Source organism: Nasonia vitripennis, chromosome 2 (assembly GCF_009193385.2).
Source record: "Nasonia vitripennis strain AsymCx chromosome 2, Nvit_psr_1.1, whole genome shotgun sequence".
Taxonomy (NCBI): Eukaryota; Metazoa; Arthropoda; class Insecta; order Hymenoptera; family Pteromalidae; genus Nasonia; species Nasonia vitripennis.
Window position 1 is genome coordinate 34,635,234 of NC_045758.1, and position 14,008 is coordinate 34,649,241.

Here is a 14,008-nt window from a genome sequence, read left to right on the forward strand (position 1 = left end):
ACTTTGCTCCTCTTGGACTTTTTAACACCTCGTGATTATTGCACATATCGAGCTTTTTTGGCCACACTTGAATATTCACGTCAGTGACCGTTATTGACGATAAGCTTGTTCGGTGACCGTCCTTGGGCGCATTGCCGACGCGACGGTGCTGCTGACGAGTGGCAAAGTGGCAAACGAGAAATTTGAAACAATATTTTAAAATGTTTATATCGACAAATTTTATATTCGTTGTTGGGATCGTAGCCAAGGAGTAATAAACCCAATAACCTTTTTTAAGTTTAATTTTTTATTACAACGACAGAGATACAAAAAATGCAATATTACATTTTTGTTAGGTAGGGTTGGAGCAAGACGTACCAGCATACGAAGACAAGCTACTCTACGCAAAAACCAGTCGTGCCGCCGTGTGCATTTCAGTATACCTATATATACATCAGCCGAGAGTCTCACTCAGACTCTCCTGAGACTCCAGTGCGGTTCGGTGGCGGTGCTGGCGTGCTCGAGACTTCGACGACGACGGCGAGTAAAGTGCCGAGCCGCTGACTAACCGTGCACGGGGCAAATACGGGAGTAGTGCAGTAGGCACGGGAGAGTGGAGTCGGTATACGGTAGTCGGACCGTCGGATGTGCCTCTGCTTCCTGCTTGGCTATATACATATACTTACTCGACTCGCGTGTTTTGTTTTACACTTCGCTCTCCCGTGCTCGACTCTATACTTATTCTTATACATATACTCTTTCTTTCACTGCCGAAAGAATGACGTGCGACTGAGGAAATCGCCATTGCCTTATTAATCGGTTCGCCGCGAACGGACGAGGTAAGCTCTCTCTTCTCTCTCTCTCTCTCTCTCTCTCTCTCTCTCAGTCTATATCCGCACTTCGCGACAAGTAGCTATTCGCGTTATTTTTGTTTGCTCTGGCCTTTTTGTCCCGCGGCTCTCGTGCCGCACACGGCGTGCGCGTGTGTTGTTTTTCTCGCCTCCGTCGCTCGGATCTCCAGCTGGTCTTGTTCTATTCGTCTGGCGCAACTTTGCCGAAATTACGCAGTGGATATATAGCCACCTCGGTATATAGAGATGCCCGGAGGCAGAGGTATTCGATGAGCCGTTCGCTCTCTTTCCCGGGAATTCGCAGATCCGATTGTTGCTGCAGCACCATTTTTCCGCGGCTTATCAGATTACTCCTCGCGGATATATTACTCGTGCTCTCTGCACTCGGCAGTCCGCTATGTTGCTTTTCGCCGTGAGTACCCAACTATACTTATATAGTGTTTATTGCACTCTCGTGTGTGAAGAACGTCGTCATGGGCCGATTCGATAAATTTTGCAAACTACTTTTAACCGCGAGCTCCCGCATTGCTGTATATTTGTTCATCGATTCTAACGAGGTTTTGTTTGTCTTTTGTTATCTGCAGCAAGTATGGCTGAAGGAGAAAAGTCGAATATAGTAAGGCCAAAGGAAAAAAACGAGCCCTCCAGTTTTTTTAATGCTGAACCAGCAGCTGCAGCCACTCTTTTGGAGGTGGTCAACGTGACGTCTTTGGCAAATATTTTCGACACTGCTTTCACGTCCACAGCTGATCCAGTTGTACATCCTCGCTATCCCGCAGGTCAGTCATGGTTCCCTTTTATATAAATATCTCTCTCCCTGCCAGGTGAAACATAAATTTTGGAATATTGCAGGAACTGAAATGGACTGTGAGCATTTATTCGCAGATGCTGCTGGCATCGAGGAGGGAGACACTGTTGCTGTGCAGGCGCATCCTTGCCCTGTTCATCGACACCCATCAACTCCTCACGATTACGTCTACAAGCCTTATTTTCCTACTCCACTTATGAATTCCTCACACTATGGCCTGCCAGAATCGGTGAATTGCAATGATTGCAAAACCAAACAGGAGGAGAAATCTTCTGCAGTTTCTCAGTCAAAGCCCAGTATAGCGTGCAGACTGAAAAGGCCAGTTTGTTCAGACAAGGATACCTTAAAAAAATCTGAAAGGAAATGTGTGAAACCAAAGCGTACAAGAGTGTTGACTGCACCTGAAGCAGACAATTGCAGTACAGCTGGACCATCTAGATTAATCGATCACCCTGTAGATTATAGGTTAGAATGCTTCTTGATGCCAATATAACTCGTTAATCAAGTAATAAAATAATTATTGTTGATTCGTTTACTAACAATTAAATATTTTAAGCTGATTTTTTAAAACCATAGTCATAGTAAAGTAGTAGCAATTTTTTTAAATATACATTTTTAATCTCTGCAGCATAAGTAAATCAGAGAGTCCTGAACAGGATAATCGGAGTCTAGAAGATTGCAAAGTTGTCCCAAAGAGTACCCAAACCATTAATTCTTCAGGTGCAAGTCCTAATCAAAGTATGTTTATAGTTTACAGTTGGCAACTTGACAGAGAAAATCTCAAACATCACATTAAATTTTTATTTTCTTTTTCAAAATCAGATGATGAACCAACGTCTCCAGATCTTCTACTTGACTGGATGTCTAGTGATAGTAGTAGTAGTGATAGTGAAGATGAAGATAGTTCAATCGAAGTAGTTGGTACAGTCAATCCCATTGAAATGGTAGTTGAATTTTCATATTTCCAATGATTTTATTGTATTTAAAACTGGCTGTTTTAAACTCGTAAAAATTGTTTTTTTTTTAGCAAAGTACACCAAACACCAATACACCAAGTTCCGAACAAAGTCAACCTATTTCTGTAGTAGATTTAACAACAGAGTCAGATGATGAACGTAATGGTAATAGTAATCCAGTAAATGAACCAAATCGACCGCCTATAAATAGTCGACCTAGGTACAGTACAGACTTCAATAATAATATATGAGTAGAACAAAAAATTCCTATACAATGTATTAATTTTAGAATTAATAGGCATTGCTTCCTTCATCATCCACATTCGAGGTCACGTTCGTGTGTCATGGATATAGGTAATATAAATCTCAATCTCAAAAGTTTATTCAAGTACTTCAACGCGAACTAGCAATTATTCATAACAACTTATTTAGCTTCAAGAATGAATAATAGAATGCATCCCAGAATGCACAATTTATGGATGATACAACAACGTATACAAGAGCAACGCAGGCTTCATATGCGTCGTGATGCCCACAATGTACAAAGAATGTATAGGCACCATAGGTAAATATCGTTGATTTTATAGCATATGTTATAAATTCACACAATAGAAATTATTCAAAATATCAATGCAGATTTGTAAATCCTCCACCAATGAATATTAATCCTTCTGCTCCTGCGCCGTGTAACGGCAATTGCACGAATTGTACGAATGGTTATGTATTTATTCGTGATCCAAGATCGAATCTATCATCAATTCCACCACCTCAGCAGCCCATGGTGTACAGTCATCCAGAAGGTGGACCTACCAGAAATTCTCCTAATTTTGGAATGAATATTGCGGTATGCTATTCTTTTTATTCAAAATAGCGTGATGTATTCCTCGTCATTCGTTTTTTGCAGTATACAATAATAATTTTATATATTTTTCTAGCATAACCAACACTCCTATGAGATGCCTTATTATTATAATCAAGCATCAAGAATGCCCCTACCTCCGGGCATGATTTCGCGGCCCCTACCTTTTTCTTCTACACCTACGATGACTCACCAGGATGCGTACATACGCTTTGCTGATTTTCGGCGCATTGAGTGTACATTACGAGGTGGAGCTACACAAGAGTCAATTGAAAGTCATACATTCCCACACACATATAAGAGGGTACGATTTATTGTCCTATTTTACATGTTTAGATTAAAGTCATTGTAATTGCAACAACTAAATTATAATTTCCATTTTAGGTGAAGGATGTAGAAAATAAAGAAGATACCATTGAAAAGTGCACAATTTGCCTTTCCGAGTTTGAAGAAAATGAAAATGTTCGGTATGATCATCACATCAGTTTTGGCATCTAATTCAATTATTTTTTCAAATTTTATTAAATTCGTACATTTTATTTCTTTGCAGGAGGCTTCCGTGTATGCATTTATTCCACATAGATTGTGTTGACCAGTGGTTATCTACCAATAGTTGCTGTCCCATTTGTCGCGTGGACATCGAGACCTACGTTTACAAAGAGCTTTCACTTCTTACATAGTTCTTCAACAATCGAGAAAGTTTGTTCGTTTTATGATTTTATTTTGCAAATGCGATCATTTATAAATTAGGATTACAAACGACTGAGGTATTTTCTAAACACGTTCACTGGACATAATTATAAGAGTAATGAAGAAAAGTGGATTTCCAGAGTGATTTTTAAACAAGAAGACTATTAAAAAAAAAGACGCGCGTAAAAATACTAAAAATTGTTTTTTCTTAAAATGTTTCACGATATTTTTTTAAGTTTGAATTTTACTTTTAATATATGTATAAATTACACGTGAATTTTTGGTAAAAGGTTGTGCGGCTTTTAAGTGCACTTTATTTCAAATGACTAAAAAAATAATGGTGCTACGCAATGTAAGAAAAAAATGACTGTTGGTTCTCATAAAGGGGATTGTGATGTGCTAAGCTATTTGTAATATCTATTTTTTCTAAGCTAAGCTTATGTTTAGGATAATGAATAAAAAAGAACTTCGATAAAGGCATGAAGCTGATGATTTGCATCTAAACTACCTATGATCTATCAGATTGAAAAATAGTATTACTACAGTGACATTAGAAATAAAATAGCATAATGTCAAAGTTGGTATTGAGAGGTTTCTATGCTGTTTTTATAATTTCAACGAATACCGAGTTCAATTGTTACGCTTTACCTAAGAAACTTTTACCAAAAGAATGTTATCTTTTGCTGATGTCTAATGCACCAAAACTGAACAACTTCTGATTGAATGTTCATTGTTCATAGACAAACTATGAAAAACGAATGGATGCTTGTTGGTTTTTTACGCTACCAGGAAAATGTCGGAAGCAATTGACGCGTAAGAGCAACACTATTTATTTATAGCAACGTTAAACGATAACGTTTTCTTAACGAAAAGCAAAGATTCCTTTTCATGCGAGTAGCAAACTAGTCTATTCGCCATCATTACTTTTACTGCTGAAACCGTGATACGAACACAGCGTTTTCAAGCGATGAGGTTTTTTTCTTATACCAAACTACGACGACTTGAGAATGGTTTATATTGCATACTGTCTTTTATTATCTCGAGAGTGTTTTGTGGTTAATGAACGAAGTTTATATATATATATAAATTAATTGAAACTGATTGTATAAAATTGAAAAAAATAAACATAACTAATAATTCAATCGATATCATTATTATTCATACAAAATTTTTCAAAGTTACGTTATGCCAAGACTCGGAGAGTGCAGCTTCGAATTTTGACCAAACTCTCGATCAAGCCAGAACAAGTTCTCGAATTTCCACAGCGCACGCTGTTGCAAAATTCCACGCAACGGCGTTCGAAGGAAAAAAATCTCGATTTCCGATACATCATCGCGAACGATTCTCGGCAAGAGTCCAAGGAGCTGGCGACCACGTCCCTTCGAGGTCGCAACTGCTCACGTAAATGTATATCATAGCCTCGCGCGATTTTCCCCGCTATATACGCATCATGACTCAGCGCCGCGCGACTGGTTCTCGATTTTTGAAGGCCCTACTACGTGGAATCGCGCGCGAACTTACTAACCGTCGCGGGATTTCCGATTTTCACGCGTCGACATGGAGCGCCTATGCACTGCCCTGTTCTCGTTCGGTTAAGCGGCGATTATTGCTTACTCAGTTGGTTCGCACGTCGTCTTCGAAAGGCTCTGCTCGCGGCCTTTCTTCTGGGTACTGTGAGTCGCTCGTGATTTTTAAATCGAGATGCCGCGTGAAAAGGATGACGTACACTTTGCGAGAATGTGCACAGGGTGGAAGACTCTTCTGGGTGCTGCTACCGCCGTTTTCCGATTCTCCTTTATCTCGTCCTGCGGTAAAGCGAGCTTCCGTTTACTATGCTCTACGATTTCAAAGGCTAATTAACTCGTTAAGCGAAGATACGCGGATCGATTCATTTTTTATATCGTTATCGCGTTGAAATGCGAGTTTTTTCGGAAACGAACTTTGGAATTCGACTTTGGGGTTTCCTCCTGCATTTCTGCAGCGGCCAAGAAGCATAAATTTTACCGAGAAAGAAAAGATATAGACGTCGACGCGAGAGATTATTGCACGCCTATTCGAGAACAGCACCTCGATGTAATATGCGGATTAATGCGGCGACATGCACGAGATATATATATATATATATATATATACTGCTACTATACCGATTTCGCGAAAAACGCAATTTTGAGTTTTGCCTAGTTTTTCCTTTCACGCGCCCCGACTTACCCGATACGACGCGCACTATGCTGCTGTGGTTTTGTTCAAAGCAGTCAAATGCTAGATTGTTTGCAAATTAAAAAATTTACCTCAAACTTACTCAACCATGAGACTTTGACTAAGTACACATCAACGTCGAAAAAAGAAAAAAACGTATTCACGCGGTTCCATGAAAATTGATAAAAACCCAAACATGCAGATCCGCGGCGCTCGCTCCATACGAAGAGTATATACAGTAGAGCCGGCGTTGCTCTCGGCGTATAAAAAGAATGTGTTCGGGAGGATCGAGCAGCAGTCTCTTGCCTCGACTCAGTCGAGGTTTCATCTTCTGCGTGTGCGCGCTCTCTTGCTGTCTCTTTTCCTCTTAAAAAATCGACAGTGTTACATGTGTCGGACATAAACGTCCACGGCTCGTCGACTCTTTCAACGATCGCCTCAGGTAAATTACCGCATCGGAAGTGATAATGGAAGTGAAACAATGTTGATGCGTGATTTTTTTTTTCTTTTTTTTTTTTTTTTTTAATTCTCTCGTAAGCTCGATTATATAGACGAATTTTTCCATCCGCGGCGCGCTTATCGATCGCGGCTTATCGCAGTAGACTATTGAAATTCGACGGCGCCGATCAAGAGTGAAAATTTCAATATGAAAAGGCCGTGAGCAGCCAAGTCACGTATACATGACGTAAAAAGCTTATTAGAGCGTGTTTAAGCCGAAGCGAAGCTTTTAATTCGGAGGCTCTGCTTCGGGGAAGGAGAATAGTGGGGTTGTCGTCAATTTAGAAGATTGAATCGCGGGGGACTATACATTGGGACTAGTTTTCGCGAAAAAGGAAAATCGATCGCAACGACGTATGGATTCTGATTTATACCCGAGAGAGAGAGAGAAGTTTGCATACAGTGCATCCGTTAACGAGATGCAGCTGCAATTAACCATGGAATCGGATCGAGACGAAAATTGTGCATAATATCCGTTGTCGATCCCTCCTCGCGTTCGCAGCAACAACGATGCCAGGAGGTATTATTCAATTATTCATATCTGCACAGGACATGGAACGCGTTAACACTTGTACATAACGAGACGCGAGCAAAGCGGAAAAACTAGCTCAGAAAGAGCGCCTACGTAATTTGTCAAACAAAACACAATAATACGCGAAGTAAAATCGATCGAATGTGCCGAGTATGTGTCGGAGAAGTACGTATATTCACGCTCATGTGACGGAAGAAAATTACTCTCGACGCGAACAATTATTATCGCATCAATGGACCCGAGATACGCGAAAGATTCTTCGAGATTCCAATCAGGCGAGTAGGCTCTTTATTTTTCTCATTCGGTTATGTGCGGAAACTGAACAGCCATATGTTTATTTATCGTCATAAATCTCTTGCGATCCAAACAAAGGCGATCAGAGCAATTATTTCGCTCCTGTTTGGAATTACGGTGACCGGTCTCTGTAATAACTCTCGCATCGTCTTTATGCAAATGCGGCTTTAATAATTTCCTCGTATCGCGCGTGGCAAAAGTTTGCATCGTGAATTTTTCATTAATCGGGTTTACCGAGGATCGTGAAACTCTCTCGCAAGCGTCTATACCGATGACGGCTCCCTCAATTACAACGTTACGACATTTTCAGAATTCCTATTCCTAACTGACGCGTCGCGCAAACAGAGTCGCGTATATCCGAAATGAGATTTTCTCAAATTTGTTCATGCCAATGCTCCAGACTTGCTGTTTTTGATTCAGCGCGACTGGACGAGAAAACCACATCTCTAGAATTTAAAAATACCGCACGCTTTGGCGGCTGTAGAGCAAATACGCGACTTCCATCATGCTCGGACAATATTTGCCTTTCTCTAATGGTATAAAATGTTTCCCCGAAAAAAGGCGCGCAATTATTTCGACGATCAAGCATAGGCGTTAGCGACACACATAAATTTGTAAAAATGGAAAAATAATGCAAGGAACCGGTCGCCGAATTAATTGAGATAAGAGCGAATCCGATCATTCGAAAAACGGCGATTTTTCCATTCGGCCAAATTATTTTTCGGCTCTTTTCGGTAAACCCGACGGGAAAAAAACATGATGTCACGTATTGACATGATCGCGCTAAAGTGATTGTTTCCAAAAAAAAAAAAAAAAAAAAAAATCATCGCGGATGACCACTACTAAATACAGAAGCCTCTCACGCACCAGCTGAGGATGTAGGGTAACGTGGTAGCTTTGCATTATCGGACACGGAAAAGTCCACGGCGATGGCCTTCGCTCAATCGACGATAAGGACTATGTAATTTAATTACCGCATTTCATAATTAGCTGGAAACCATAACGATCGCGCGCGTCAAATGCGACATCCCGACGACGATTCCGCACTTGTTAAACCGCAAAAGCATGACGCTCAGCGAAATGTCATCAGGAAAAAAGGGAACGGATTCCTCGGTAGAAATTAAAAATACACGCATTCCTGCTGATTTTCCGCGCGTGAGCGATCGGCAAGGATGTATACCAGTAGCTATTATAGGCGAGACGATTGACCGTGAACCAGACTCGCTCGCGTCAGGGAATCCCCGCTTCTCTCTCTGTGTGTGCGTGTGTGTGTTTCTCGAAATACACAGGTGTACACGCCTCGTATGAGACTCGGCTCTCACGTGAACACATAGAAAAAGAACTCGACTGACATAGTGACGCGTGTTATTACAGCTCCGCCTTTATACGCACCAATATCGCCGCGATCGTTACGTCGTTGCCGAGCGCGATGATTTTTTTTTTTTTTTTTTTACTGCATCAGGCTCCTAAACGCAAGGATTAATCTATGGCCTGATGTAAATATAAACATCAGCGTATCGATACATTTATAGCGGGAAAAAATCGACCGAATCTCTCCTATTCTCAGGCATATGCATGTATTAGTATCGCGATATCCGGAGTTAAGTTATTGTAAAAATATTATAATGATTCTGGGCGCGATCGTCTCTGCGTTAATGGGAGAAAGCCGAGTTTTATCAGATTTACGAATCACCGAAATTGAAAAATCCAATATGCAGAACCGGCGTCTTACAAAACCGCTCGAAGATATGATAATGACCGTGTGTGTGTGTGTGTGTGTGTGTGTGTGTGTGTGTTTTGTATCGGCAGCGCACACGTGCGTCGAGCTCTGTCAATACTCACCCATTTTTCTAGTTTTTCTCTCTGTCAAATAAAATAAAATACTCGTACATCATGAGAAGGCGGGATATCCTCTGCGCTTATTATAAGAATACCGATTTCTTTGCCAATAGGACCGATATTGACGTCGCGCACATCTCGTCCTGACGTATAGTGAATAGATTTAACAGATCGGCGAAATTCCCGGAGATCACTTTCTCACCTGTGCTAATAACTTGAAGACGCACTTGCTTGTTCGCAGTGCCCACCCGGAGACGTCATGCGGCTGTGCAGAAGCCACGGGCTGGTGGCGTTTCTACTCGGACTGCAAATCCTCGCTCGACACAAGGTTTCGGCAGAAGGTCAGTAGCACGATTAAACGATCCCGCTCTTTAAAAATACCCAAGCGATCCAATCGGACGCAGTATAGCGCTGTTAAAGTGCTGATAAAGTCCATCCGATTTTCGTGGAAGCGGCGACCGGTACTACATATAACATATACGTGGTAGGAAACGCGCGCGTGTAATTATTGATAGGAGGTGCAACAACAGCCATAACGCGTCGTCCAGTTTGTGTGAATAAAAATCCGGTCAAGGCCGCGAGCCGAAAACGAAGCTGCGCAACCGGCTCGAGAAGGACGACTAATACATTATATAGCTCGCATGCTGGAAATTCGCCGTTATGCAATCGATCGCTATCGGGACTTTCCTTTGCCGATCTCCCGTCGCTGCTAATTAGTTCAATACGGTGTGGAGTCGCGCGAAATTTCATTATAAAACGTCAAATTAATTGCGACTCTCGGATACATGTGAACTTGGAATGGTTCTTAATTATCTCGCTTAGCGCCTTGAAGTAAGAAATAAATGTATAAAGTCTCGAGAGAGGCATTCTATACAGCTGTTTTCTTTCCTCGTTATCGCTCTCAAAGATTTCTACGATTTGCGTTTCGTCACGGGAATGTAGTATTATAGTGAAAAATAATAGGTGAACAAGATTGGCTGCGAACAGGTGCAGAAGCACACTTGACCGAAAAGAGCCAATACCGTTTTAAAGAGGTTGTAAATTTTCAATTCAAAGCACTCTCGCTTCGGCAACTCGATCCCCGTGTGCGCGTGTGTCATTGATGCAGTTGATGTGTTGGAGAAATGAAATGTCCCGCACCTAAATCAATACAGTGGCAGCTTTTATCGTCGATCGCGTCTTCTTATGCAATGGAAAAATCTGTAGGTGTGAGAGCTTCTGTAAACTGGGTGTTTAATTCTTTTATATTATAAACACGTAGCAATGTAAGAATAAGTCTTTTCGACAAAAATTAAAAAAAATTATCGCAATTAATCATCGCGTGTAATTCAAGGGAACGCCAAGTTCGCCTTGTGTCAGAGAAATTAACGCCTTTGTCGCCGCTTTAAATGTGCGCAAAAACGTGTGAAATTCAAAATTATCACGGTCTATTGTATCAAGGACGCTCCGCTCGGCTGATGCAGAAACTAAAAGCAATTTAGCCAAGCACTGCCGGTGTATTGTCCACGTGTTTTCGGGCAACATTTCCACGCTCGTCGGCCATTTATATTATTATTATACTGCGTAGGCGCACAAGCGATTTTCAGCTTCGCGTGCAAAGTCGCTCATGGGAAGAGACGAAGGACGAGCAGTTCCATTCTTGCAGTAGGAGCGCGTTATTGAAATTTGCTCTGCGGCTAACCGAGCGCAGAACAACTCGCGCACTCCGAGGCACGTTAATTCTTCAATGAGATCGTAAAAGTATGTACGCGGAAAATGATGAAAATAAGACGCGCCGGCAGATGGAGGTTGAAAATGAGGCTCTTCCTCCGATCGCCATCGCCGCATTAAAGCGTGATTATATCGCTTCGAGTGACTTCATCCGCTACTTTGCAGGCATCGCAAGGTGAAACCCGTAAAAAAAAACTCTCATCCCAGCTTGTTTACGTGTCGTATAACTTAAAAACTGTTGAGCCTACGCGCACGAATGTACAGAAACGCTCGCGAGCGCCGAAACAAAACAGGAACTGCATTCCTATACGCGTATACGCATTAGTCCATCTTTTGGACGGAGCTCACTGCTCACTCGCAGTGTGTGTTTGGAGCTTCGTTCGGCCGAATAAAGAACGAGTTGGAGCCTTACGCTGAGAAAAATTCGATAGCAGGTAGGCTCTTATCGCGGCTGCACATTAAACTGCAGTGGAAACGATTTCGATTGAGCGATCGGGGAGAAGTTGCAGAGAAAGAGGCGAGCACGAGCTACCAAGAAATGATGTTCGATCTGCGATGCCGATTTCCGAGCTTGAAGATGGCCGGAACGCCGGAGGAGCTGAGCGAGCTTTTGGCCTACAAAGTCGAGTATTGGAGCGGAAAAGCCAACGGCAGAGAGCGATCTGCTCGGCTATGCTCATATAAAGTCAGTGCTTTCAGAGGTTTAGCGCGCGAGCGACTACTGCCAAGTGTAATAATTATTCTCGATTTCGCCGCAGATACGCCGAGGCAGTCGTCGATACTTGGAGGAGTATAGAAGAGAGGCTCGCGCGCTGTCGCGTGTGCTCTCGAACGAATAAACGTTATACTTTTCGACCCTGCGATTGCCTCTCATTTCTGCTATTCTATTTCGCTCCGTCCAGCTCGATTGAACAATTGAAAAATCGCCCACTCGTGTCGTCTGAGCATCCGAAATTGAATTTCCAGGTGAAGCATGCAACAAGGCAGCGGCCCAAGCTGCCCCGGGCGTCTGCGTGAACATGAAGCGCTGCCCGCCGTACCTCGCGATTCTGCAGAAGCACGGCGCGTCCGCCGGCGATTTCCTCCGCAGCACCCTCTGCTACTACCAGGACGCCGAGCCGATCGTCTGCTGTCCCCTGGGTTCCGAAGCAGTCGCGACCACCCCGAGACCGGCACCTCAGCCGGCGAACAACCTCACGGCCTACGGACCCCTCTACTCGCCCCAGTGCGGATACAGCAACGCCCAGCACGGCAGAGTCGTCGGCGGTGTACCCGCTGACTTGGGTGAGTTAACGTTAAGCTGCCCCTTTTCCCGAGCGCAATTTATCATCCTCGTGTCTCGTCGTTTCGCGCTGCAGGCGCCTGGCCTTGGGTCGCGGCCCTCGGCTACAAGAACAAGACGACCGGCCGCATAAAGTGGCTCTGCGGCGGCAGCTTGATCTCGGCGCGACACGTCCTCACCGCCGGCCACTGCGTCTACAACCGGTACGACCTGTACGTCGCTCGACTCGGCGAGCACGACCTCTACAGCGACGACGACGGGGCCAACCCGGTCGACGCGAGGATCGAGCGCGGTACCATCCACCCGGGCTACAGTCCCGAGAACTACGTCAACGACATCGCCGTCCTCAGGCTGAAGCGCGAGGTCCCCTTCACTCGTGAGTCTTTTTTACGTCACCCTCGATGACCGGATGACTGGATGAGTGGCGGGCTAGTCAACGGCTTTTAACGATCTTTTCAACGACTTTTCCAGCTGCCATTCATCCGATCTGTCTGCCGCTACCGGACGATATAAAGAACAGGAACTTTGTCAGGAACTTCCCGTTCGTTGCCGGCTGGGGATCGCTCTACTTCCGTAAGTCATTTTTCCCTGCTATCGCCACCTGTATATTATTATATATCTAATCGTATTCCCAGACGGACCGGCCAGCGCCGTCCTCCAGGAAGTCCAGCTCCCGGTCGTGACGAACGAGGCTTGCCATAAGGCCTTCGCTCCATTCAAAAAGCAGGTGATCGACGAGCGAGTCATGTGCGCCGGCTACACCACGGGAGGAAAGGACGCTTGCCAGGTACAGATTTACCACGCGTTTTACCACTCGTTATACGTACGAATTTTAAAATTTTAAAATTGCAACCGATCATCCATCTTGGATTTCAGGGCGACAGCGGTGGCGCCCTCATGTTCCCCAAGGGTCCAAACTACTACGCCATCGGTATCGTCTCCTTCGGCTTCCGCTGCGCCGAGGCTGGCTTCCCCGGCGTCTACACGAGGGTTACCCACTTCCTCGACTTCATCCAAGCCAACTTGGTCTAAAACTACCGATACACACGATATACGGACAAGCAATTTCGCCGATGTCATGTACAGCAAATAAAACCTCGTTCGTCGTTACGCCAACGATGATATATCTTTAATTTTTATACGCGCCGATAATACATAGTCGTAGATGTGCAGTATACATTCTATTCGCTACCATCCAATCCAAAAGCACAGAGAGCCATTTTTATACGCTTATTTCTAATACACCTCAAACTTGCGAATCTTATGATGATTTCAAATTTTGAGGAAACGATGCGATGCATGTGTAAGACTTAAGATAATTGTAAATTATTTTTATATATAGTTCATCTCGCACGTAGACTATATGATCGATGTATAACTGGCGATGCGAATGCCTTCGCTACATTATGCGTGATATAATTATTATTATTATTATTATTATTTAAATCCGAGTTATTTAGTACTGTAAGTTTATAAAAAATAAAAGTTTCAAAGAGTTTTTTTTCGCGGTGTTT

At 43.3% G+C, this 14,008-nt stretch overlaps 2 protein-coding genes across 8 annotated transcripts; both read left to right on the top strand.

The window, feature by feature from the left end:
• The first annotated feature begins 275 nt into the window (after window positions 1–275).
• Window positions 276–4,623, top strand: LOC100678661 (E3 ubiquitin-protein ligase RNF12). 5 transcript variants are annotated; one of them, XM_003424109.5, is made up of 12 exons: window positions 276–818; window positions 1,415–1,609; window positions 1,683–2,103; window positions 2,267–2,376; window positions 2,461–2,582; window positions 2,666–2,814; window positions 2,884–2,948; window positions 3,027–3,159; window positions 3,231–3,438; window positions 3,530–3,757; window positions 3,838–3,920; window positions 4,004–4,623. In XM_003424109.5, the coding sequence occupies exons 2-12, from the start codon at window positions 1,420–1,422 to the stop codon at window positions 4,131–4,133; spliced, it is 1,839 nt and encodes a 612-aa protein (XP_003424157.1). In that variant the 5' UTR covers window positions 276–818; window positions 1,415–1,419; the 3' UTR covers window positions 4,134–4,623. The 5 variants fall into 5 exon arrangements, with proteins under 5 accessions (XP_003424157.1, XP_008216237.1, XP_008216235.1 ...); XM_008218015.4 differs by having other exon boundaries at window positions 437–818; window positions 3,336–3,438; XM_008218013.4 differs by having other exon boundaries at window positions 438–818; window positions 2,893–2,948.
• A 2,010-nt stretch (window positions 4,624–6,633) lies between these two features.
• Window positions 6,634–13,992, top strand: LOC100118620 (venom protease). Of its 3 annotated transcripts, none has more exons than XM_032597529.1 (7): window positions 6,634–6,781; window positions 9,616–9,843; window positions 12,179–12,496; window positions 12,571–12,870; window positions 12,966–13,067; window positions 13,130–13,281; window positions 13,371–13,992. In XM_032597529.1, exons 2-7 carry the CDS (start codon window positions 9,762–9,764, stop codon window positions 13,524–13,526), a joined length of 1,110 nt encoding a protein of 369 aa, XP_032453420.1. In that variant the 5' UTR covers window positions 6,634–6,781; window positions 9,616–9,761; the 3' UTR covers window positions 13,527–13,992. The 3 variants fall into 3 exon arrangements, with proteins under 3 accessions (XP_032453420.1, XP_016838644.1, XP_031780156.1); XM_016983155.2 differs by having other exon boundaries at window positions 9,730–9,843; XM_031924296.1 differs by having other exon boundaries at window positions 9,744–9,843.
• The last annotated feature ends 16 nt before the right edge of the window (window positions 13,993–14,008 follow it).

What these genes read in the sequence shown, in the direction of transcription:
- LOC100118620 (XM_032597529.1), top strand. Translation starts at nt 9,762, where the DNA reads ATGCGGCTGTGCAGAAGCCACGGGCTGGTGGCGTTTCTACTCGGACTG. An exon ending in CGGTGTACCCGCTGACTTGG is followed by an intron (nt 12,497 to 12,570) that starts GTGAGTTAACGT and finishes TTCGCGCTGCAG; the next exon opens with GCGCCTGGCCTTGGGTCGCG. An exon ending in GCGCGAGGTCCCCTTCACTC is followed by an intron (nt 12,871 to 12,965) that starts GTGAGTCTTTTT and finishes CGACTTTTCCAG; the next exon opens with CTGCCATTCATCCGATCTGT.
- LOC100678661 (XM_003424109.5), top strand. Translation starts at nt 1,420, where the DNA reads ATGGCTGAAGGAGAAAAGTCGAATATAGTAAGGCCAAAGGAAAAAAAC. An exon ending in CAGTCAATCCCATTGAAATG is followed by an intron (nt 2,583 to 2,665) that starts GTAGTTGAATTT and finishes TTTTTTTTTTAG; the next exon opens with CAAAGTACACCAAACACCAA. An exon ending in TCCCACACACATATAAGAGG is followed by an intron (nt 3,758 to 3,837) that starts GTACGATTTATT and finishes TTTCCATTTTAG; the next exon opens with GTGAAGGATGTAGAAAATAA.